Source organism: Ipomoea triloba, chromosome 5, assembly GCF_003576645.1.
Source record: "Ipomoea triloba cultivar NCNSP0323 chromosome 5, ASM357664v1".
Taxonomy (NCBI): Eukaryota; Viridiplantae; Streptophyta; class Magnoliopsida; order Solanales; family Convolvulaceae; genus Ipomoea; species Ipomoea triloba.
Genome location: NC_044920.1, coordinates 23,966,882 through 23,984,371, shown reverse-complemented (window position 1 = coordinate 23,984,371; position 17,490 = coordinate 23,966,882). Strand labels below are relative to the sequence as shown.

The 17,490-nt window shown below is 40.7% G+C and overlaps 4 protein-coding genes across 4 annotated transcripts; 2 read left to right on the top strand and 2 right to left on the bottom strand.

Annotated features, from left to right (window-relative positions):
* The first annotated feature begins 6,244 nt into the window (after window positions 1-6,244).
* Window positions 6,245-8,527, top strand: LOC116021296 (F-box protein At5g39250). Its single transcript, XM_031261921.1, has 2 exons — window positions 6,245-6,387; window positions 7,406-8,527. The coding sequence occupies exon 2, from the start codon at window positions 7,507-7,509 to the stop codon at window positions 8,269-8,271; it is 765 nt and encodes a 254-aa protein (XP_031117781.1). The 5' UTR covers window positions 6,245-6,387; window positions 7,406-7,506; the 3' UTR covers window positions 8,272-8,527.
* Window positions 8,528-8,630: 103 nt separating this feature from the next.
* On the bottom strand, window positions 8,631-10,899 carry LOC116020443 (4-coumarate--CoA ligase-like 1). Its single transcript, XM_031260915.1, has 6 exons — window positions 10,471-10,899; window positions 9,789-10,379; window positions 9,499-9,697; window positions 9,116-9,261; window positions 8,965-9,032; window positions 8,631-8,889 (listed from the first exon to the last, which is right to left on the bottom strand). Exons 1-6 carry the CDS (start codon window positions 10,897-10,899, stop codon window positions 8,631-8,633), a joined length of 1,692 nt encoding a protein of 563 aa, XP_031116775.1.
* A 743-nt stretch (window positions 10,900-11,642) lies between these two features.
* LOC116020075 (probable mitochondrial-processing peptidase subunit beta, mitochondrial) lies at window positions 11,643-14,889 on the bottom strand. The gene is made up of 9 exons (XM_031260540.1): window positions 14,162-14,889; window positions 13,602-13,766; window positions 13,330-13,467; window positions 13,093-13,244; window positions 12,862-12,970; window positions 12,629-12,727; window positions 12,461-12,526; window positions 12,240-12,347; window positions 11,643-12,146 (listed from the first exon to the last, which is right to left on the bottom strand). The coding sequence occupies exons 1-9, from the start codon at window positions 14,825-14,827 to the stop codon at window positions 12,060-12,062; spliced, it is 1,590 nt and encodes a 529-aa protein (XP_031116400.1). The 5' UTR covers window positions 14,828-14,889; the 3' UTR covers window positions 11,643-12,059.
* A 256-nt stretch (window positions 14,890-15,145) lies between these two features.
* On the top strand, window positions 15,146-16,731 carry LOC116019039 (40S ribosomal protein S19-2-like). Its single transcript, XM_031259106.1, has 4 exons — window positions 15,146-15,323; window positions 15,933-16,023; window positions 16,106-16,289; window positions 16,429-16,731. Exons 1-4 carry the CDS (start codon window positions 15,240-15,242, stop codon window positions 16,502-16,504), a joined length of 435 nt encoding a protein of 144 aa, XP_031114966.1. The 5' UTR covers window positions 15,146-15,239; the 3' UTR covers window positions 16,505-16,731.
* The last annotated feature ends 759 nt before the right edge of the window (window positions 16,732-17,490 follow it).

Genomic DNA, 17,490 nt, shown 5'->3' with positions numbered 1-17,490 from the left:
GGGGGGGGGGGTGCCATTCAATCACTACTTACCCAATAATTAAGCTTTGGATTCCAAAAGATTTGGTAATGGCTGTAGTGCTGTGAACCAGAAGTGCCATTGTTCGTACGACACATGGAAAACTTGACTTCTCACATGAAGGCTTCAAATGCGGCAGGGAAAAAGTTGTAGCAACGCATTGTGCAATTCATAGCCAGCCTGGACGCTATCCCTCAAATAAAATCCCACCACGTACACCCTCCAACTACGAATGTCAATTACTCTTGTGCTGTTTGTAGGCATATACAAATTTACCCATTACATATTTGTGGAAAGTGGCTACGGGTCTTCACGTTCTTCTAAAAAAATACAATCATTTACTATTTCAATTCTAAGGTTTTGGTGAATGAGATTTATTGCGGAATGTACTTTCAATGGTTAACCAAGCAAAATTATTAACATATTTTGAATGAGTCGACTAGTTTTTTCATTAGGAATAGTAATTCTTATTTTCTTGAAAGGCTGTGTTTGGAATTATTTTAGGGGTTTTCAGTATTTGGAAAAAGGGGAAAATACTAAAGTCAATGGAAATCAATTTCCGGTCAAAGGAAAAACAAGCTAATTTTTCACCACAACCTTATCCATTTTCGAACAAACCCACATCAATAGTTTCCATCATGAACCAGTTTGAAACTGATGTTTAATTTTACAATTCGGCTCATTTTCTAGAAAATAAACCAAACACACTAAAATAATTTTCTGAAATGCAACCAAACATTGGAAAGAAAAATATTTTTTAAAAAATAAATCATTTTTTAAAAAATATTTTCGAGAAGTCATTTCCTGATTTCCAAACGAGTGAACTCAATTCTAATATTCATTTGAAAATTTATTTAACTTTTTTTTTTGGTAAGAATTATTGCGGTTGTTATGCCATGAACCCGGGTCCACTTTGCAAGGTGGACTGGGCCCATGTTCACAATTTTAGAACTTTATGTTCACAATTTTAGAACTCTATATTCACAATTACATAACTCTATGACAGGGTAATTGGGTACCCGACCCGGAACCGTCATTGGTGACCAAGACAGTTGCCGTTCAAACTACCCATGACACCTCACTCCTCAGCATCAATGCGCAACGGTCCAACTCTCCAGCATTGATGGCCAACGTTCAGCTCCTCAGCATTGATGACAGACGTTCAGCTCCTCAGCATTCAACACCTCAGGTATCGATGTCCAACGGCCAACTCCTCATCAACGCTCCGTTACTGAGCTGAAAGGAATAAAAAGGCTCACAACCACTTAGTGAGGGACGACACTTCTTACTGGCCAAGACTACACTCAACTCACCTTGTACACTAAACACTGTACTCAACGCTATTCAAATACTCAATAATACTCAAATACATACCGGTAAACACATTATTACCGTCATTGGTGCTTTCATTGAGAGCCGAGATCAGATCTCAGGCTAAAATCACAAAATCAAAAAACCACTCAGTTCATCTCATCACTATCGATGGCATCTGGATCCAGCAGCTCGCACACACCTAGTCAGGTGAACAAGGGTCACCCCTTGGGTGATCTTCGTGATACCCAACTCAACAACAACCATGGTGGTGGCCGCACTAGCCAACTCAACAACAACCATGGTGGTGGCCGTACTCCCCTCCCAGCAACTGCTGCTCCCGCCCAGGTGGTGGACCTTTAGGCAGCAGCGCAGGTCATCCAACAGGCGGCGGCGACGATGGCCCAACTAGTCGCAGGCATGCAAGGCCAGATCTTACCGCCACCACCCCCTCTGGAAGAAGAAGTGCAATCTCCGAGGCGAAACAGAACTCAACGACAGGAAGGTGGAACTCAACCAATTTCCAGATCTGTTCGAGAACGACCTGCGGCTTCTAGATCTATCCGAGATCGGCTGGGGGTGCAAGGATCCTCCAATAGAGGTCCCCGTGCCCAAGCAGGAAATGCAGTAACCAAACGACCATCCGGAGAAAGGATGGGCGAATCTGGTGGATTGGCTCCGCGTCACTCCACTAGACACAAAACACCAAAGGAAGGCCTGGTGGAAAGACTCCAAAGGCAGATAGATGATTTGGAAAAGAAAGTAGAAGCAAGAGAACACTCACCAGAACCGGAGGTAAGAATGGCTGCTCTATTCTCTCCTGACATAATGGAAGTTCCTCTTCCAAAAGACTTTCGACTACCCACCATCAAGGCCTACACTGGCACTTCAGATCCGCATACCCATGTGACAAGATACAAGGCAGCCATGGTCATGATTGGGGCAAGCGATACCATAATGTGCAGAGCGTTCTTGTCCACTTTGGACGGGACTGCTCAAGATTGGTTTAACACAATCCCAGACGGATCAGTTCAGACTTTTGCAGAGCTATCCAAAAGTTTCTTGTCTTATTTCTCCGGGAGTATACAACATAAGAAACCATTCTCACATCTCGGTGGGGTAAAGTAGGATAAGGGAGAAAGCCTGCGAGACTTCTTAAGCAAATGGAAAAAAGAAGTCAACAACGTATATGACTTCGATTCGAAGGCATCAATTCTCATCTTCATCCAAGCACTGAGGTCAGACGATTTCCACAAACAACTGAACACCCACCACCCACGCTCTTATGAAGAACTCATGAGAACGGCCAACCGATACGCAGACGCAGAAGAGGCTAACAGGAGAAAGAAGGATGAGGAGGAAGGACGAAAGAGTGAGCGACCTGATAAAGCTGGTCCGCCCAGCCAGGCACCACGACCAAACCAACCACCCTCAACGAAGGGAAGAGATGAGCGACCTCGTCTTGCCCCACCGCGGCACTTAACACCGCTCACTCACCCGGTTAGCGTGATTCTAAGTCACGCTGAGGAAATGGGAATGGTGCATTTTCCCTCAGCACCAGCATTCGTTGAGTGTCCGGGACAGTACCAGCATCAACAAAGCCTACCCAACAATGTGTGGCGAAAGGAAGAAGATCCTGAGCCTTCAGCTTCCAACACCAAGAAGAGGAGGTGCGACCTGGGCGAGGAAGCAAGAAACAGTGAGCTAGAGGAAAAGTCCGTGCAACGCAAAAAACATGTAATTCGCTGATGGTCGGTCAAAAACTCTCCAATTTGGCCGAAGTCAGTCCTCGGCCAATCTCGCACTCAAAAAAAAAAAAAAAAAGACGGTCCTCGACCCGAGGTCAGTCCTCGGCCAACACTTGGTCGAGGCCTGACCTCGGCCACACTTGGTCGAGGCCTGACCTCAGCCACACTTGGTCGAGGCCTGACCTCGGCCAACACTTGGTTTGAAGTCGGCCACCTCATCAAGTGGCTCCTCAAGTGGTGTCACCTCATCAAGTGGCGCTGCTCCTCATCAAATAAAAAACTCTATTCCCTTATGGCCGGCACGAGATCCGATCTCGCTAGCTACCTGATGGGAGAGCTGACCTTTGACCGAGCCTACGGCTGATCAAAGTGAACTCACACACAGAGCGACAAAAAAAAAAAAAAAAAAAAAAAAAAAAAAAAAAAAAAAAAAACGCACGGTCACGTACCGTGACCTCGGCCTCGCGCCGAAGTAGCGTGACTTCGGCGCTGGCCGACGTTACGCGACCTCGGCCCCGTGCCGAGGTAGCGTGACTTCGGCCCAGCGCCGAGGTCACGCGACCTCGGCCCCGTGTCGAAGTCACAAGCCACGTGACCTCGGCACGGTGCCGAGGTAGGAAAAAAAAAAAATTCCATCCGGTAAAATTTCCTTCCAGAATCCAACATACCAAATTTTTAGCACAAGTGCCAGGCTGATACTCCCTAACTACCTCCGCCATTCTCGCTAGCTAGGGAGTGGGGGGCTGGTGATAGGGTAATTGGGTACCCGACCCGGAACCGTCATTGGTGACCAAGACAGTTGCAGCTCAAACTACCCATGACACCTCACTCCTCAGTATCAATGCGCAACGGTCCAACTCCTCAGCATTGATGACCAACGTTCAGCTCCTCAGCATTGATGACAGACGTTCAGCTCCTCAGCATTCAACACCTCAGGTATCGATGTCCAACGGCCAACTCCTCATCAATGCTCCGTTACTGAGCTGAAAGGAATAAAAAGGCTCACAACCACTTAGTGAGGGACGACACTTCTTACTGGCCAAGACTACACTCAACTCACCTTGTACACTAAACACTGTACTCAACGCTATTCAAATACTCAATAATACTCAAATACATACCGGTAAACACATTATTACCGTCACTCTATATTCACAATTTCACAACTCTATATCCAACAGTATAACACAATTTTTGAATCTATATAACAAAATTGTGAATATAGAGTTCAAAAATTGTGAATATTGAATAATGTAATTTTGTATATAGAGTTTTAAAATTGTGGATCTGGGTCCATGCATAATTTGCCGATTATTGCTTTCCATCCATTTTGGCAAACAAATCAATCGTTATATCGTGGACCTTGGTCCGAAACGACGTCGTTTAAGTAAGTAGTGGGGAGTAGTACTGTCAAAGTGGGCCAACCCGCCACATTAGGCCCGCCCCACTGCGGGCTTAATTTTTAGCGGGCTTTTGCGGGCCGGCCCGTTAGGCCCGTGGGTTAGGATTCATGCAACCCTAATCCGCCCCGTGCGGGTTGGCGGGCCCCGCTGGTCGGCCCGCGGGCTTTTTTATTTTTTACTTTCATGTTAAATTAAGTAAAAAAAATTATAAAGATAACAAGAATTATATATATATATACACACGAATGTACTAATACCTTACAGTACTAATACTTGTGTTTTAATGAATGTATTAATATATAAGTATTATTACAGTACTAATACCTTAACAGTACTAATACTTGTGTTTTAATTTACATTCATTAATATATATATATATATATATTAGTAATGAATGAATAACAAAACTGCAAAAATACAGTACTAATGCTTGTGTTTTCGTATTTGTAATTCACACACACACACACACACACACACATATATATATATATATATATATTGTTTACTTATATTTATATATTTATTTATTTTGTAATTAATGAGTACTTAGCCCGCGGGCCGACCCGTGACCCGCGCGGGTTGCGGGTCAATTTCAGCCCGCCCCATTTGGCCCGCATTTTTGCGGGCCTACTTTTTCATGACCCTAACCCGCCCCACCGCGGGGCGGGTGCGGGCTGGCCCGCGGGCTTTGGCCCATTTTGACAGTACTAGTGGGGAGTTGACGCGCGACGGACACCGTTCCGTCCGTCCAATTCCCGTTATGTGTAATTCTGTGTATTCTATTGAGTGTTTATGTGTATTATATTATACAGTTATGTACATTAGTAATTCCAATACCATAATTATGTACACTATTGATTTCCAATACCGCAATAACATTAAATATAAAAATTAGATCATTAATGTACAGAGGTATATAAAATAATACACATCATTAAATAGAATACTCACAATCAATAGCCTAAGTATTAGCATTATTAGTTCATGAAGTATGGTACTCGGAATCAATAATGTACAGAATTATATACTATATTACACAGAATTTATGAATAAAATACACAGAATTATTAGCATAAGTATTATCTCTATTGTTTCATGAAGTATGATATTGGAAATCAATAACGTACATAGTTACCTACTAGAATACACAGAATCAATGAAAAGGATACACAGAATATAAGCCTTTAAGTATTATCTCTTATGTTCCATGAGATATGGTATTGAAAATCAATAATGTACAGAATTACATACTAGAATATACAGAATCAATGACTAGAATACACAAAATGTCACAACAAAATACACAGAACTCATCTTATAAGTTAAGACCGAATGAAAAACGACAAATCCGTTAATTAAAAGAACCAAAACGACATCATTTTGGATCGGGGTGCATTGTGCACCCTGGTCCATGATATAAATTGTCCAAACAAATTTTCCATGCAAAACGAACAAGTTTTTGCAAGATCTTTCCAAAAAAAAAAAAGTTTTTGCAAGATGGGCCATAAAACTTGAGAGGCCCAAACAGAAGGCCCAACAAGCCGCAAATATCGTCTTCGACCACCAACTGCCGACGCCATTTGACATTTTGTTGATTTTTGACTGTGGGGAAACTTCCACGTGGAATAATTCAGCAGCGTCGGTAGAGTGCTGCGCGCTCCACCACATCGATATGCTCCTTCTGCTCTTCTCACTCTCGCCAGCCGTCGATCTGTGATTAATTATCGGCGTTAATATAATTGGGACCCACTAATGGCTCTGTCAGACTAACCTAATCCTCAAGAAATACGGAACAGCGACGCGGCACATGCGATCACTCTCTCTCTCTATTGATCGAAGGCGAAATAGCGAAAGGCATCTCTGTATCTCACTCTGGTTCTCAACGCCTCTCCGAGCATTAAGTAGAGGTAATTTTGCTATTATTCGATTGATTTTTTCGTCTTTGATTTCCATTTTATTTGTTAGATCTTCAAAAAACTGGATGTAAAAAGTGTTTAATTTTTCATTTTATAGCGGTATGCATGTTATGGTGATGAAACACTTTGTTTTGTTTTTTTGATTTCGGTTATTTGATTAGGATTTAATGAGACCGGCAGTTTGGTTTCGATTTCAACTTGGCTGTTAGATTGTATGCGAATGCGTTATATTTTTATACAATGTTTTTGCAGGGAGTTTATTTAGGGTTTTTCTGTGCATATCTTTAGAAATTGAGCTTGTTCTCCTATTTTCGTTTCCAAATTAAAGCAGTTTTGAGTTTATGATTTGCTATCGTCGACTGTAATTTTGACATTTTGTGCACCCAGTTTGGACTCATTTCAGTGTCATGATCTCTGTTAGATAGATGCCATTGTATTAGTAAATGCAGATGTTTTTGGCTTTATTGCGTCCATAAAAAATACTCTCTATTCCAAAAAAGCTTGCTCTTGTTTGGATAAGTAGAGAGCATCTTGAAAGGTCTATAAAACTGCTTGCTTTTTTAAGTTTTTGTATCAGTATCTAATTTATAGCTAGTCTAACTGTTAGGAACAGGATTACTTGAGGATATATAATGTGCATAGTTTTAAGTGTATCAAAAAAGGGATAAAAATAGATGCATCTAGTGTTATGTCTTTTGGAATGGTGATTGCTTCTCATTACTAATTTGATATGATACTTCTGGATAAATTGGGCAGTTTAACAATGATCAACAATTTATTCCTTCAATTGTTTTCCGTTTGCAACTGTACAGAGTGATCCAGAAAAGAAAAACCTGTTTTATATATGTTTTGTCCTGTAATTTTTTAAAATTTCTTAATATATTTGAGGTTACCTCGTTTGTGTTTGGCTAAAAGAGCATGGCTAAATATTGTTTTTGATTACACTTCATTCTGATGCTTGTGCATTTGGATTATCTTATAATGTTTGATTGTATGTGTCACTGCACAGGAAAAGATTACTAGTTGATGGATTCAGCAATCATAATTCCTTAATGAGTTGCTTTAGCTGAGTGCTGAGTTTGAATTGTCAGTTCTGTTGTTGTACCAAAAATGTCGTGTGAAGAAATTTTGAAGGCTGTCTTCCCATTCTTGGAGGGCACTGACCTTGCTACATGTATGTTAGTTTGCAAACAGTGGTGCGAGATTGCACAAGATGATTACTTCTGGAAGTGTTTATGTGCAAAGAAGTGGCCATCTTTATGCAAACGTCCATCCCCACCCACTGTAACCTACTACAAATTATTCCAGACATTTTACAAGCACAAGAATCGCAGAATCATTCTCCCTCCTAGATTGTCTTTCAACGAATTGGAATTCTACATTGACATTTGGGCTGACGACAAGATAATATTCTCAGAAGTGGTGCCAGGACCTGTTCTCCAAAAGGGGACATGGATTCCGCCACCCGGTATCTGCGATGTGCTAAGGTTTCATCTGGAAGGGCCAGAATACAAGATGACTCTTCCTGTAGAGCCAAGGTTTACAGTCCCTTTGAGCCAGACAGTCAGTGTTTCTGTGCTTGTGGGGCGGAAAGATAAGAACAAAGTTGCTTGTATCATTAACAAATCCATTTTCGATTACGTAGACCGAACAGCATACCGGGCTCTGGCATACGACTATCTCGAGTTCTCCTCTCCAGTTTGCTTATTCGTGTCTGGCATTCGGGCATGGATATCCTTGCTCTTCATGGACCATGGAACCGAGGGGGCTAGCGATGTGGTTATTGATGTTTTTGGTATTGAAATGGATTTCTGTGATGCTGCCAATTCAGAAGAAGAGGTTCTGTGGCTACTTGACATGCTGGATTGGAAGTGATGTTCAATGGGTTTCTGGTTTCTTGAAGGACTTGGTTTTGTTCCTTTGTTACAAACTAAATGCCTGTACATATTTTGTGCTCTTCTTGATTGATGTTATTATGTGGGCAATAACCGTGTACAAGAAGTTAAAAGACTTTTTCTCTATGGTTTTAGTTCATGCACAGTTGTAGTGGCTCTAAAGAAAGGCAAAATGTATGCTTGTCAGACCAATTTCTTTATCAATGATGCAATAAAATCTCAATTTCCTTTTGACATAATGCTTATGATTTATGAATGCCTCTAAACAAGAAATAGGTACCCACAGTTGGTTCTCGGGTGAAAGATTACACCCAAGAAATAGGTATATAGGTGTCAGTTTCATGCCAATAGCTTTTTAAGGACATCATGGGATGATGCAGTGGTAAGATTCTGCACCATCTTGTCCTTGATAACCCTCCTCATGATCTTCCCGGAATGTGATTTAGGAATGGCGTCAACAAAATGAAGAACTCTGACTCGCTTATAGTGCGCGACGCTAGATGCCACGTAGTTCATGATGTCTTCCACGCTGTCCTTTGCTCCAGCGGACAAAACCACACATGCCGCCGGCACCTCCCCAGCTTCCTCATCAGGTAACCTGCAGCGCAGCTTAATGGATGCAGTTATGGAATTATGCAATGCAGTTGATGAAGATGTTTTTTCTTCTACTTACCCGACCACAGCAGCATCTTCAACTGAAGGATGACTCAGAAGTGTGGCCTCTAACTCAGCCGGAGCTACCTGTAAGTTATTCATCACCATTCCTAATTACTCAAGAAAATTTATATATGCTCCGAGTATGATGCACTTGGCAGTATTCTTACCTGGAATCCCTTGAACTTGATCAGCTCTTTGATCCGGTCCACAATGAAGATATCTCCATCCTCGTCGATGTAGCCAATGTCCCCGGTATGAAGCCAACCATCCTTATCAATTGTGAGTGCAGTCTCATACTCGTTATTGTAGTAGCCTGAAAATTAAGTACAATGAGGAGCATTAAGATTTTTTTTTTTTTAATGACGAGGGAAACCCGCAGTTACTACCCGAGGATGTGCACTGGGTTAACCCTATCTTGTGACCCTAACCGGCAAAGGACCAAGGAAGTAAATCAGCCTTGGTTGTCCATAGCTGACGACTTAAACTATGAAGACCAATAGGATTTTGTTTTGAGGGAAGGGAAGACAGTGATAGATGGTAGTTTTGCCACCTTTCATAACACATTGGCTTCTGACGCAAATCTCTCCTGGGGTGTTTCTTCGAAGAGATAAACCAGAGTCAGGATCAATGAACTTCACTTCCAGGTTGGGAAGAATGAAGCCTACTGAGTTTTTCTTGGCAATGCCATGGCCCTTTCTTGGATCTCCATGTGTTAGTGTGATGCAGCTGTGCTCAGTCATCCCGTACGCCTAGCAACAAGAGCAGAAGAATGTGAAGATTATACTGAGAATTGCCTTAAAAACAATATTGGGATGCATGCTTGCTGTTGCTGTTGCTGACCTCTTGGACTTGAATGCCAGGGAATTTTTTCTGGAATTCATTGAGGATCTCGGGTGCTAAGGGAGCTGCAGCTGTCATGATGGATTTGAGTTTGAGCTTGGAGAGATCAAATTCATCCACAATAGGGTTCTTGACCAGCCCCAGAATGATGGGTGGCACAATGGGTGCAAAATTGACTTCATGGGTGATGAGAGCATCAAGAAACGCCCTGAGTTCATACCTACGCATTGCCACCACTTTCCCCTTATTTCTCATGGTTGCGCAGCAGATTCCAACCAGCCCATAGATGTGGAAAAATGGGATCAATCCGAGTATGATCACCTGCCCTATCATCTCCGGTCCAACGCTGAAGAGTGAGGAGCAAAGATTAGCCACCAGATTCCTGTGGGTTAGCATCACCCCTTTTGACATCCCAGTTGTGCCTGAGGAGAAAGGAAGGGCACACAGATCGTTCTGTTTCACCACCTCGTCTTCGGTGATGGCAAAATCATTGCTTGCACGGTCTGCAGCTTCCAGCAGTTCATCCCAGTTTATGGTTCCCTGCACACGTTCTTCGTCTACTACTATTACTGGAAGTCCCAAATCTTTCACCTGCCATTTGTGATGATAGAAAACAGTTTCTCATCATTGATAAAGGCGCAGCAGTTAGCAAAGACTCTGAGGGTCTGCAATTCTACATTACCTTGTAATAAGTTGGTGCATCAGTGACAATGAGCTTCGCATCTGCAACTTCGACTTGCTTCTTGAGCTCCGATGCATGGGAAGTTGGGTTAGTGCCCGATAAGACGCCACCAGCAGCCATGATTCCCAGTGCAATGATGGGATATTCAGCCACGTTTGGGAGCACGACGACCACCAGTCTCCCCTTCCTCAGGCCCAGCGACCTCAACGCCTTAGCAAACCTCCTGACATCCCTCGCAACTTGGCCATACGAGAACTCTTTCCCCGTGGTGGCATCCACAATAGCCACCTTATCAGCATAGAGCTCCACGTTATGAAGCACAAAATCGGGCAGTGTCATGTCATCAGGGACTTGTACTGGTGGATATTTGCTCCTGAAGATATGCTCATCATCTTGTTTTGTAGAGGTTTGGCCTACATTAGAGCCCATGTTTGATAGTAAGGTGTTTAGCAGAAAAACTTAGTAGTTTGCCTGGTTTAAGCAAGGCATTGATTTATAGAAGAGTTAGTAGGACTGTCAGCAAGCAAAGGATTGAGTAGGAAAAGGGTAGAAGGAATGCAAGTGAAGGTGAGATTGTAGTGGGCATTTTAACAGGTAGGAATTGGTTGAATCATTCTATCCTACATTCATACAAATTATTACTTGTTTCTTGCCAAATGAATGAAATGAACTTGCCTTTTGGATGATGAGGGATACAAACAACCATTATTCAAGGGTATATCATTATCTAAGAATGTGCACTAAGTAAATTACAAGGTATATCGAAACTCGTCCCTTTATAAATTGTAATTACTATTTAAATTGCACTAAGAAGACCTTGTGAAATAATCAATTAAGAATGCTCCACTCACTCGGCCACCTAAAGTTAATATTTAAGGTGGAAATTGTCTAATTTAAATCAAAAATGTCAATAAACCATTCCCATTAAGAGTCCAATTTGTAACCTCATGTTATAATAATCAAATCAACAACATTACCAACTTAGTTGAGATTACTTCCCTAACTACACTTGTTAAACATATCGATTAGAATAAGTCGCAAAATCATGAAACCCTTCCTACCCATTTTATACATTTGGTTCACTTTGACTAATAAATAATACACAGAACAGATAAAATAAGTATCACTTTTAACAACAAAATAAAAATAAAAATAAAAATTGAATCAGAGTAAAAATGTGAAGACATTTTGGAATCTATAATCCAAAATGGGTCATTTATACCACTCAGAGTTGCACCTTCACATGGCACAATATGAAAAATTCTGCAACAATCCGGAGTACTGAATACATTAAAGAAAATCTGGCAAAATTACATGTCTTCTATCCAAACCAGATGAACACTCATTGTACCAGCATTTATGGATGCTATCAGTTTTTGGAAGAATAAATCTGGTTTGGGCCTGTGATTGACATAATGTGCTGAACGCAAGCTATTTATTTTCGTTGCTTGGAAAAATTTTACAGGAAACAAAAGCAGAGGGCGAAAAGAATAGCAGGAAGACTTGAGAGTTAGCCCTAGTTGATCTTGAAATATGCCACTCTGAACACAGAAAAAGTGATTTTGTAACAGCTCCAGTTTATTGAGAAACTAGTAGCGGAGCATGTAGGTTCTGCGTCTGAACCAGTTGTAATCGGGTAAGTTCTGGATAGGACCCACAGCTGAAATAGCAACATCCTGGGATGACAAAAGAAAATATCCAAGTCAAAAAACATAGCTAATGCAAAATCAACTGCCACTGAGAAAATGGCTCGAAGTATAGTTTCTTACCCGATCAAATATAAACCGGTTTGCAACACGTTTGATTGTGCTTGCATCTACAGCATCAATCCTAGCAAATAATTCAGCGAATGGTATTCTTCGGCCATATGTAAGAAGCTGCATGATGAGAGGTCTTAGTTTCACATTCTATGTAAGCATTATCTTAATTGCAACCACTTTTCCGGAATTGAAAAAGAGAAGTTATAGGTTAGATCTTATGAAAAATTTACCTGACGACCAATATCTTCAGCAATAGGACTGGTTCCATCCATGTGAAGCAGCAAAGAAGATTTCAACTGCAAAATCATACGTTAGTGGAAGAAATGAAACAGAAAAGGGTAAGTAATATTACTTAGATATATGCATGTATGTGTCTGTGTGTATCAATAAACAAATACCTGGTTACGTGCACGAGTCACATCAGCCTCCGAAACTCTATAGCACAACTTACTAGTTTCGTACATAATTGAATATGCCAGATCATCCAAGCAATCAGGCTGTGATAGAAACGAAGTAATAAGGTAAATAGCCCCAACTAGTATATAGTCAGTCAAAGGAAAATGAGACCCTATTTTCCTTTTCTTTTTTTTTTAAATGTAGGTACAATGAGGTACAATGACCGAGCACTCACCTTTGCAACTGCATAGACTCCAAAGAGACCAGTGTCTTTGTAGTTGGTATTGAATGCCATCATGCTTTCTGCAATTTCATTTATGCTAACCCTTTGTGCAAGCTCAGAACTGAATACAATTCATAGACCAATCAGTACCTAGACTAATGAGATAATATTCCAGCTATTATTGCAATGAATTATTGAATTATATGCTCTTTAATTAACATTAAGGAAAATTCAAAATACTACCCCATGTGCTTCCCGCCACCTGCACCTTTATTCCATGATCCCAACATGGACTGCATAACCATCAGAGCAACGGAATCAGGATCTGTCCAGGATGCACCTTCGAAGGCAACGGCAAATTGGGCCAAAGGAATGTCATCATCAATCATCCTGACCTAATTTCCATTTAAAAGATATCATGATTATTGTTCTATTGTTGTAAGAAGAAAAAACCAAACCCCTCAAATGAGATAGGCATACCTCTGAGCCAGTAAAGACTGAAGGTCCCTTGGCAATTAACTGTGAAGCAGTAGTTGGATCTGTTGACAGGTTTGTGAACAGTTTCTTAACTTGATCAACAAACTCTTCATGTTTAACAGGACCAGAGGCAACAACCACCTAAATTCACAGCCATTATAATGTATCAGAATTCAGAGCATAGACTACTATGAACAATGGTCAAATGCAAGTTAACCCAGCAACATGTAAATAAGATAAAAAGGATTCATACAAAAAATAAAGTTCAAAAATACCATTCGGGGAGCAGTGTAGTGTGTCATGATGTAGTCTTTTAGATGCGTTTTGGTGATTGTCTTAATATTCTGAGCAGGTCCAAGAATTGTTCTGCCGAGAGGGGTGTACTGGAAGGCAGTTGCATGAAGATGGTCAAAAATAACCTCCTCAGTCTGACTTTCCACCTGCATAAAGCATTAATAGATAGCAGCACCCTATGTTAAATTAACAAGACCATGCATATATAAGCGATACTATGGCGATACTATGCAAGCATATGTTACGTGCCATAAAATTTACAATCAGAAGAATTATTTGCAGTAAAGATAACCATCTAAATAGGAAAAGAAATAACATAGAAGAGCATCCATTGAAAAACTACTTCTTTACTACTTATACTTAAAGGTTCATCAGTATTTTGCCGAGGAAGAATCAAGCTAGAAATCATCCAATCCTTCCTAAATATAGAAAATCTGGTAAAGGCTCTAACTTGAAAAATAAAGTAACAACCTGATAAAGATCTTAAAAACTTAAAGATGCAAACTTTATCCCCAATATCAAAGGAAAATTAAAGAATCACCTCCTCCATCTCCCTGAGAATTACATCTCGCTCCCTTTCGATACGTTTCTGATCAAATTTCGAGTTCTGAATAATATCCGCCAATATATCCAAAGCCCTAGGGATATCCTTATCCAAGACTTTGGCATAGAACGTAGTTTGCTCCCTGGAAGTGTATGCATTTAGATGTCCTCCCATGTTCTCAATCTCCTCCTCTAACTCCCTAGCCGTCCGTCTCTCGGTGCCCTTGAAGATCATGTGCTCGAGGAAATGAGCGGTGCCATTAGTCTCCTCCGTCTCGAACCGAGAGCCGGCGTCGATGAACACGCCGACGGTGGCAGTTTTAGCGGCGAGGTTGGACTCGGTGGCAACTCTTAGTCCGTTCGGCAAAGTGGTGACGCGGGTAGCAGGGGCAGTGAGGATTGCAGTGTGGTCGGCCAAAACTGGGTGGGGGGAGTTGTATTGGAGAAAGCGCGAGTCGGGGTTTTCTAGCCGCTTCAGTTTATGTTTCACGGATTCGGCTAGGCGATCGTAGATCATGGCGGTTGGAGGCGGCGGCGACGGCGCCAGAGTGTCATTTCCGGCGGCTGCAACGGCTGCGGAGGATGAGGAATAAGGCTTTCCGCATCGGGAAGCGATAGTTCTCCTAGACCGACGGGCTAGATTTAGGAGGTGCCGGATCGCCATAGCTGCTGGCTGCGATTCGACTCGCTAGGGTTTGGTGAGAAAATGGTGTGAGAGAGAGAGAGGGGAAGAAAAAGAAGAGGAGAAGATGAGTGACCAAATCAAACCCAGCATCTTACAGGAATCACCGAAACGACGTCGTATACATTTGGGCCTACAATCATTCAGGCCCAAATAAACAATATTATTTGTAAATGGGTTTGATCTTTAAGCCCATTCTTATTCTTATTTCTGTTTTTTTTGCCCTGTTAATGGACGAGCAAAACCCTAAGTCCCTAAGGAGTATCACACTATATATAAATCGAATACAGGCCGAGAAGAAACCCTACTGAAAGCACTTGAGTTGTGTCGTTCTATCTTGGTCAGCGGCGCTCTCTCAACGCTTCTCCCTGCAGAGGTGCCGGCAATTGCAGCAATGGCGACAGCGAGAACTGTGAAAGACGTTTCTCCTCACGAGTTCGTGAAGGCATACTCTGCTCACCTTAAGCGTTCTGGAAAGGTACCTTTTTTTCCCTTTAATTTCTGTCTAGATCTTTGAATGTTAGTTCTTTACTTGTATTTTTCGATTCCTGCTTTAGATTTTAGTATGGAGTAGCAGTTTAATGAAGATATATGCATTAGTCCTTAGTTATGACATCAGTTAATACTCTTTTGCCTGTCAAAATTTACGATGGAGGCTCTTTTTTCTGTTTTCTGCTTCTGAGAATCACCTATCAGCTTGTAAACATGTTTGAAACTTGAAATTTATAGACATGGATGATGGGTACTTGTAGTGAACTTAATGTGCTAGTGAAGGACACTATTTTAGCTCTATGAAATTGGATAACTTGGTTTTGGTGGTATTATGGAGCAATTAATGGTGTGGTTTGGTTTTGTAAAATTAGTTTACAATGTCTTTAGTCATATTTGTATTTTTGTATGGGTCATATTAATAGGTATCAAGTTAGGATGCAACATACTAAGTAGTGCTGTCTGCAGATCAAATTTTGATATATTTTATGTGTGAGATTTTCATGGAACTATGATGAAGATTTTAAAATTGTGTCATAAGTTCGTTTGGCTGAATCTTGTGATTCAGAGTTAACTGAAATTTCTTTTACTTCTGTAGATGGAACTTCCGGAGTGGACTGATATTGTGAAGACTGGTAGGTTGAAAGAACTTGCTCCATATGACCCTGATTGGTATTACATCAGAGCTGGTAATAATTTCCTCTTTACCTATGAACTTATATCTTGGTGATTCATCTATTTTATCTTCAGTTCTGACTATTAGTTTTTCAGCTTCCATGGCTAGGAAGATTTACTTGAGGGGTGGCCTTGGAGTTGGTGCCTTCCAAAGGATTTATGGATCAAACAAGAGAAATGGAAGCTGCCCGCGCCACTTCTGCAAGAGCAGTGGTGCTATTGCCCGCCACATTTTGCAACAATTGCAGACAATGAGTATCATTGAAGTTGATCCAAGAGGGTATGTTTGAGACCTCTTTCAATGTCCATTTTTTTCCTGATTTTCAGAGATATAAATGAAGTTTGATGTTTGTGTTATATAGAACTGGATAGCATTGAATTTGTGGTTTCTTTCAGTAATCATTGTTCTTATATTTCAGTGGAAGGAGGATAACATCCAGCGGCCAACGCGATCTTGATCAAGTTGCTGGCCGAATTGTTGTTGTTGCACCTTGAAGGACAGTAGTGATTGCACTGCAGAAGAAAAGATATATGTGATGTTTGAACTACTGTTATAATTAGTTTGTTCCAGAGATGTTACTTCCAAAATTTTGAGACAATTCTTACTTTCAAATACTTGGGTAGCTTCCTTGTGTTTCATCCAAATTGTTTGTGTTAAGTTTGAATATTAATCTTATCAAATTCTGAGAATTGACTTTGTTATATCATTTATGCCTTTTACAGATTGATTACATCTATTTCTATATTATGCATGAAATCTCTTTTCATTCTGCTATACTCTAAGCATGCTTCCATGAAATTTGTTAGTGCATTATTATTTCTTCATGATTGTGGTGAAATCCTTTCTGTTGTATTCATTGTGGTAAGCAGCATATTAATAATGTCAATATACAACGATTTGAATCATATAAACAATTTTAAAGTGTATTTTGTCCTTTAATTATGTTTAGTTCTTGAGTTATATGTGTGGCCATGATATAATTTTGGTCTAGGTTTGTAATTAGACTAAAAATGTAATTTTCTCTATAAATGAAATTGTTTTTGAATAACTTTGTTGCTGGGATGCTCTATTTGGCATTCTTTATTCAAAAATCATAATTTATTTCAGTTTTGTGCTACTTAAATTGTTTTCGTGAAAGTATGTATGTTGGTAGTCTTTAGGTTCCAACCTTCTAATTCCAAAATTTTCAACTTTATAAACTTTTTTTCTGTGTTATAAAATTTCATCTGCATACAACTTCAATGACTCAACCTGAAATAGGACACCCATAATCAGAAGCACCAAGCCCCCCCTTACTGCAAGTAAAACGTTGAGCCTGGTCTGCATCACTTGCAGATATTAAGGATCCATGGCCTTTATTTTATCTACAAGTAAACTAGGCACAAGTGGACAACATATACAGCAGTTGTGCAAGAGTTCCAAAATGGTTCACTAGAAATCATGGCATCCATTATACCATCACAAAGAACAAAGGAAAGCC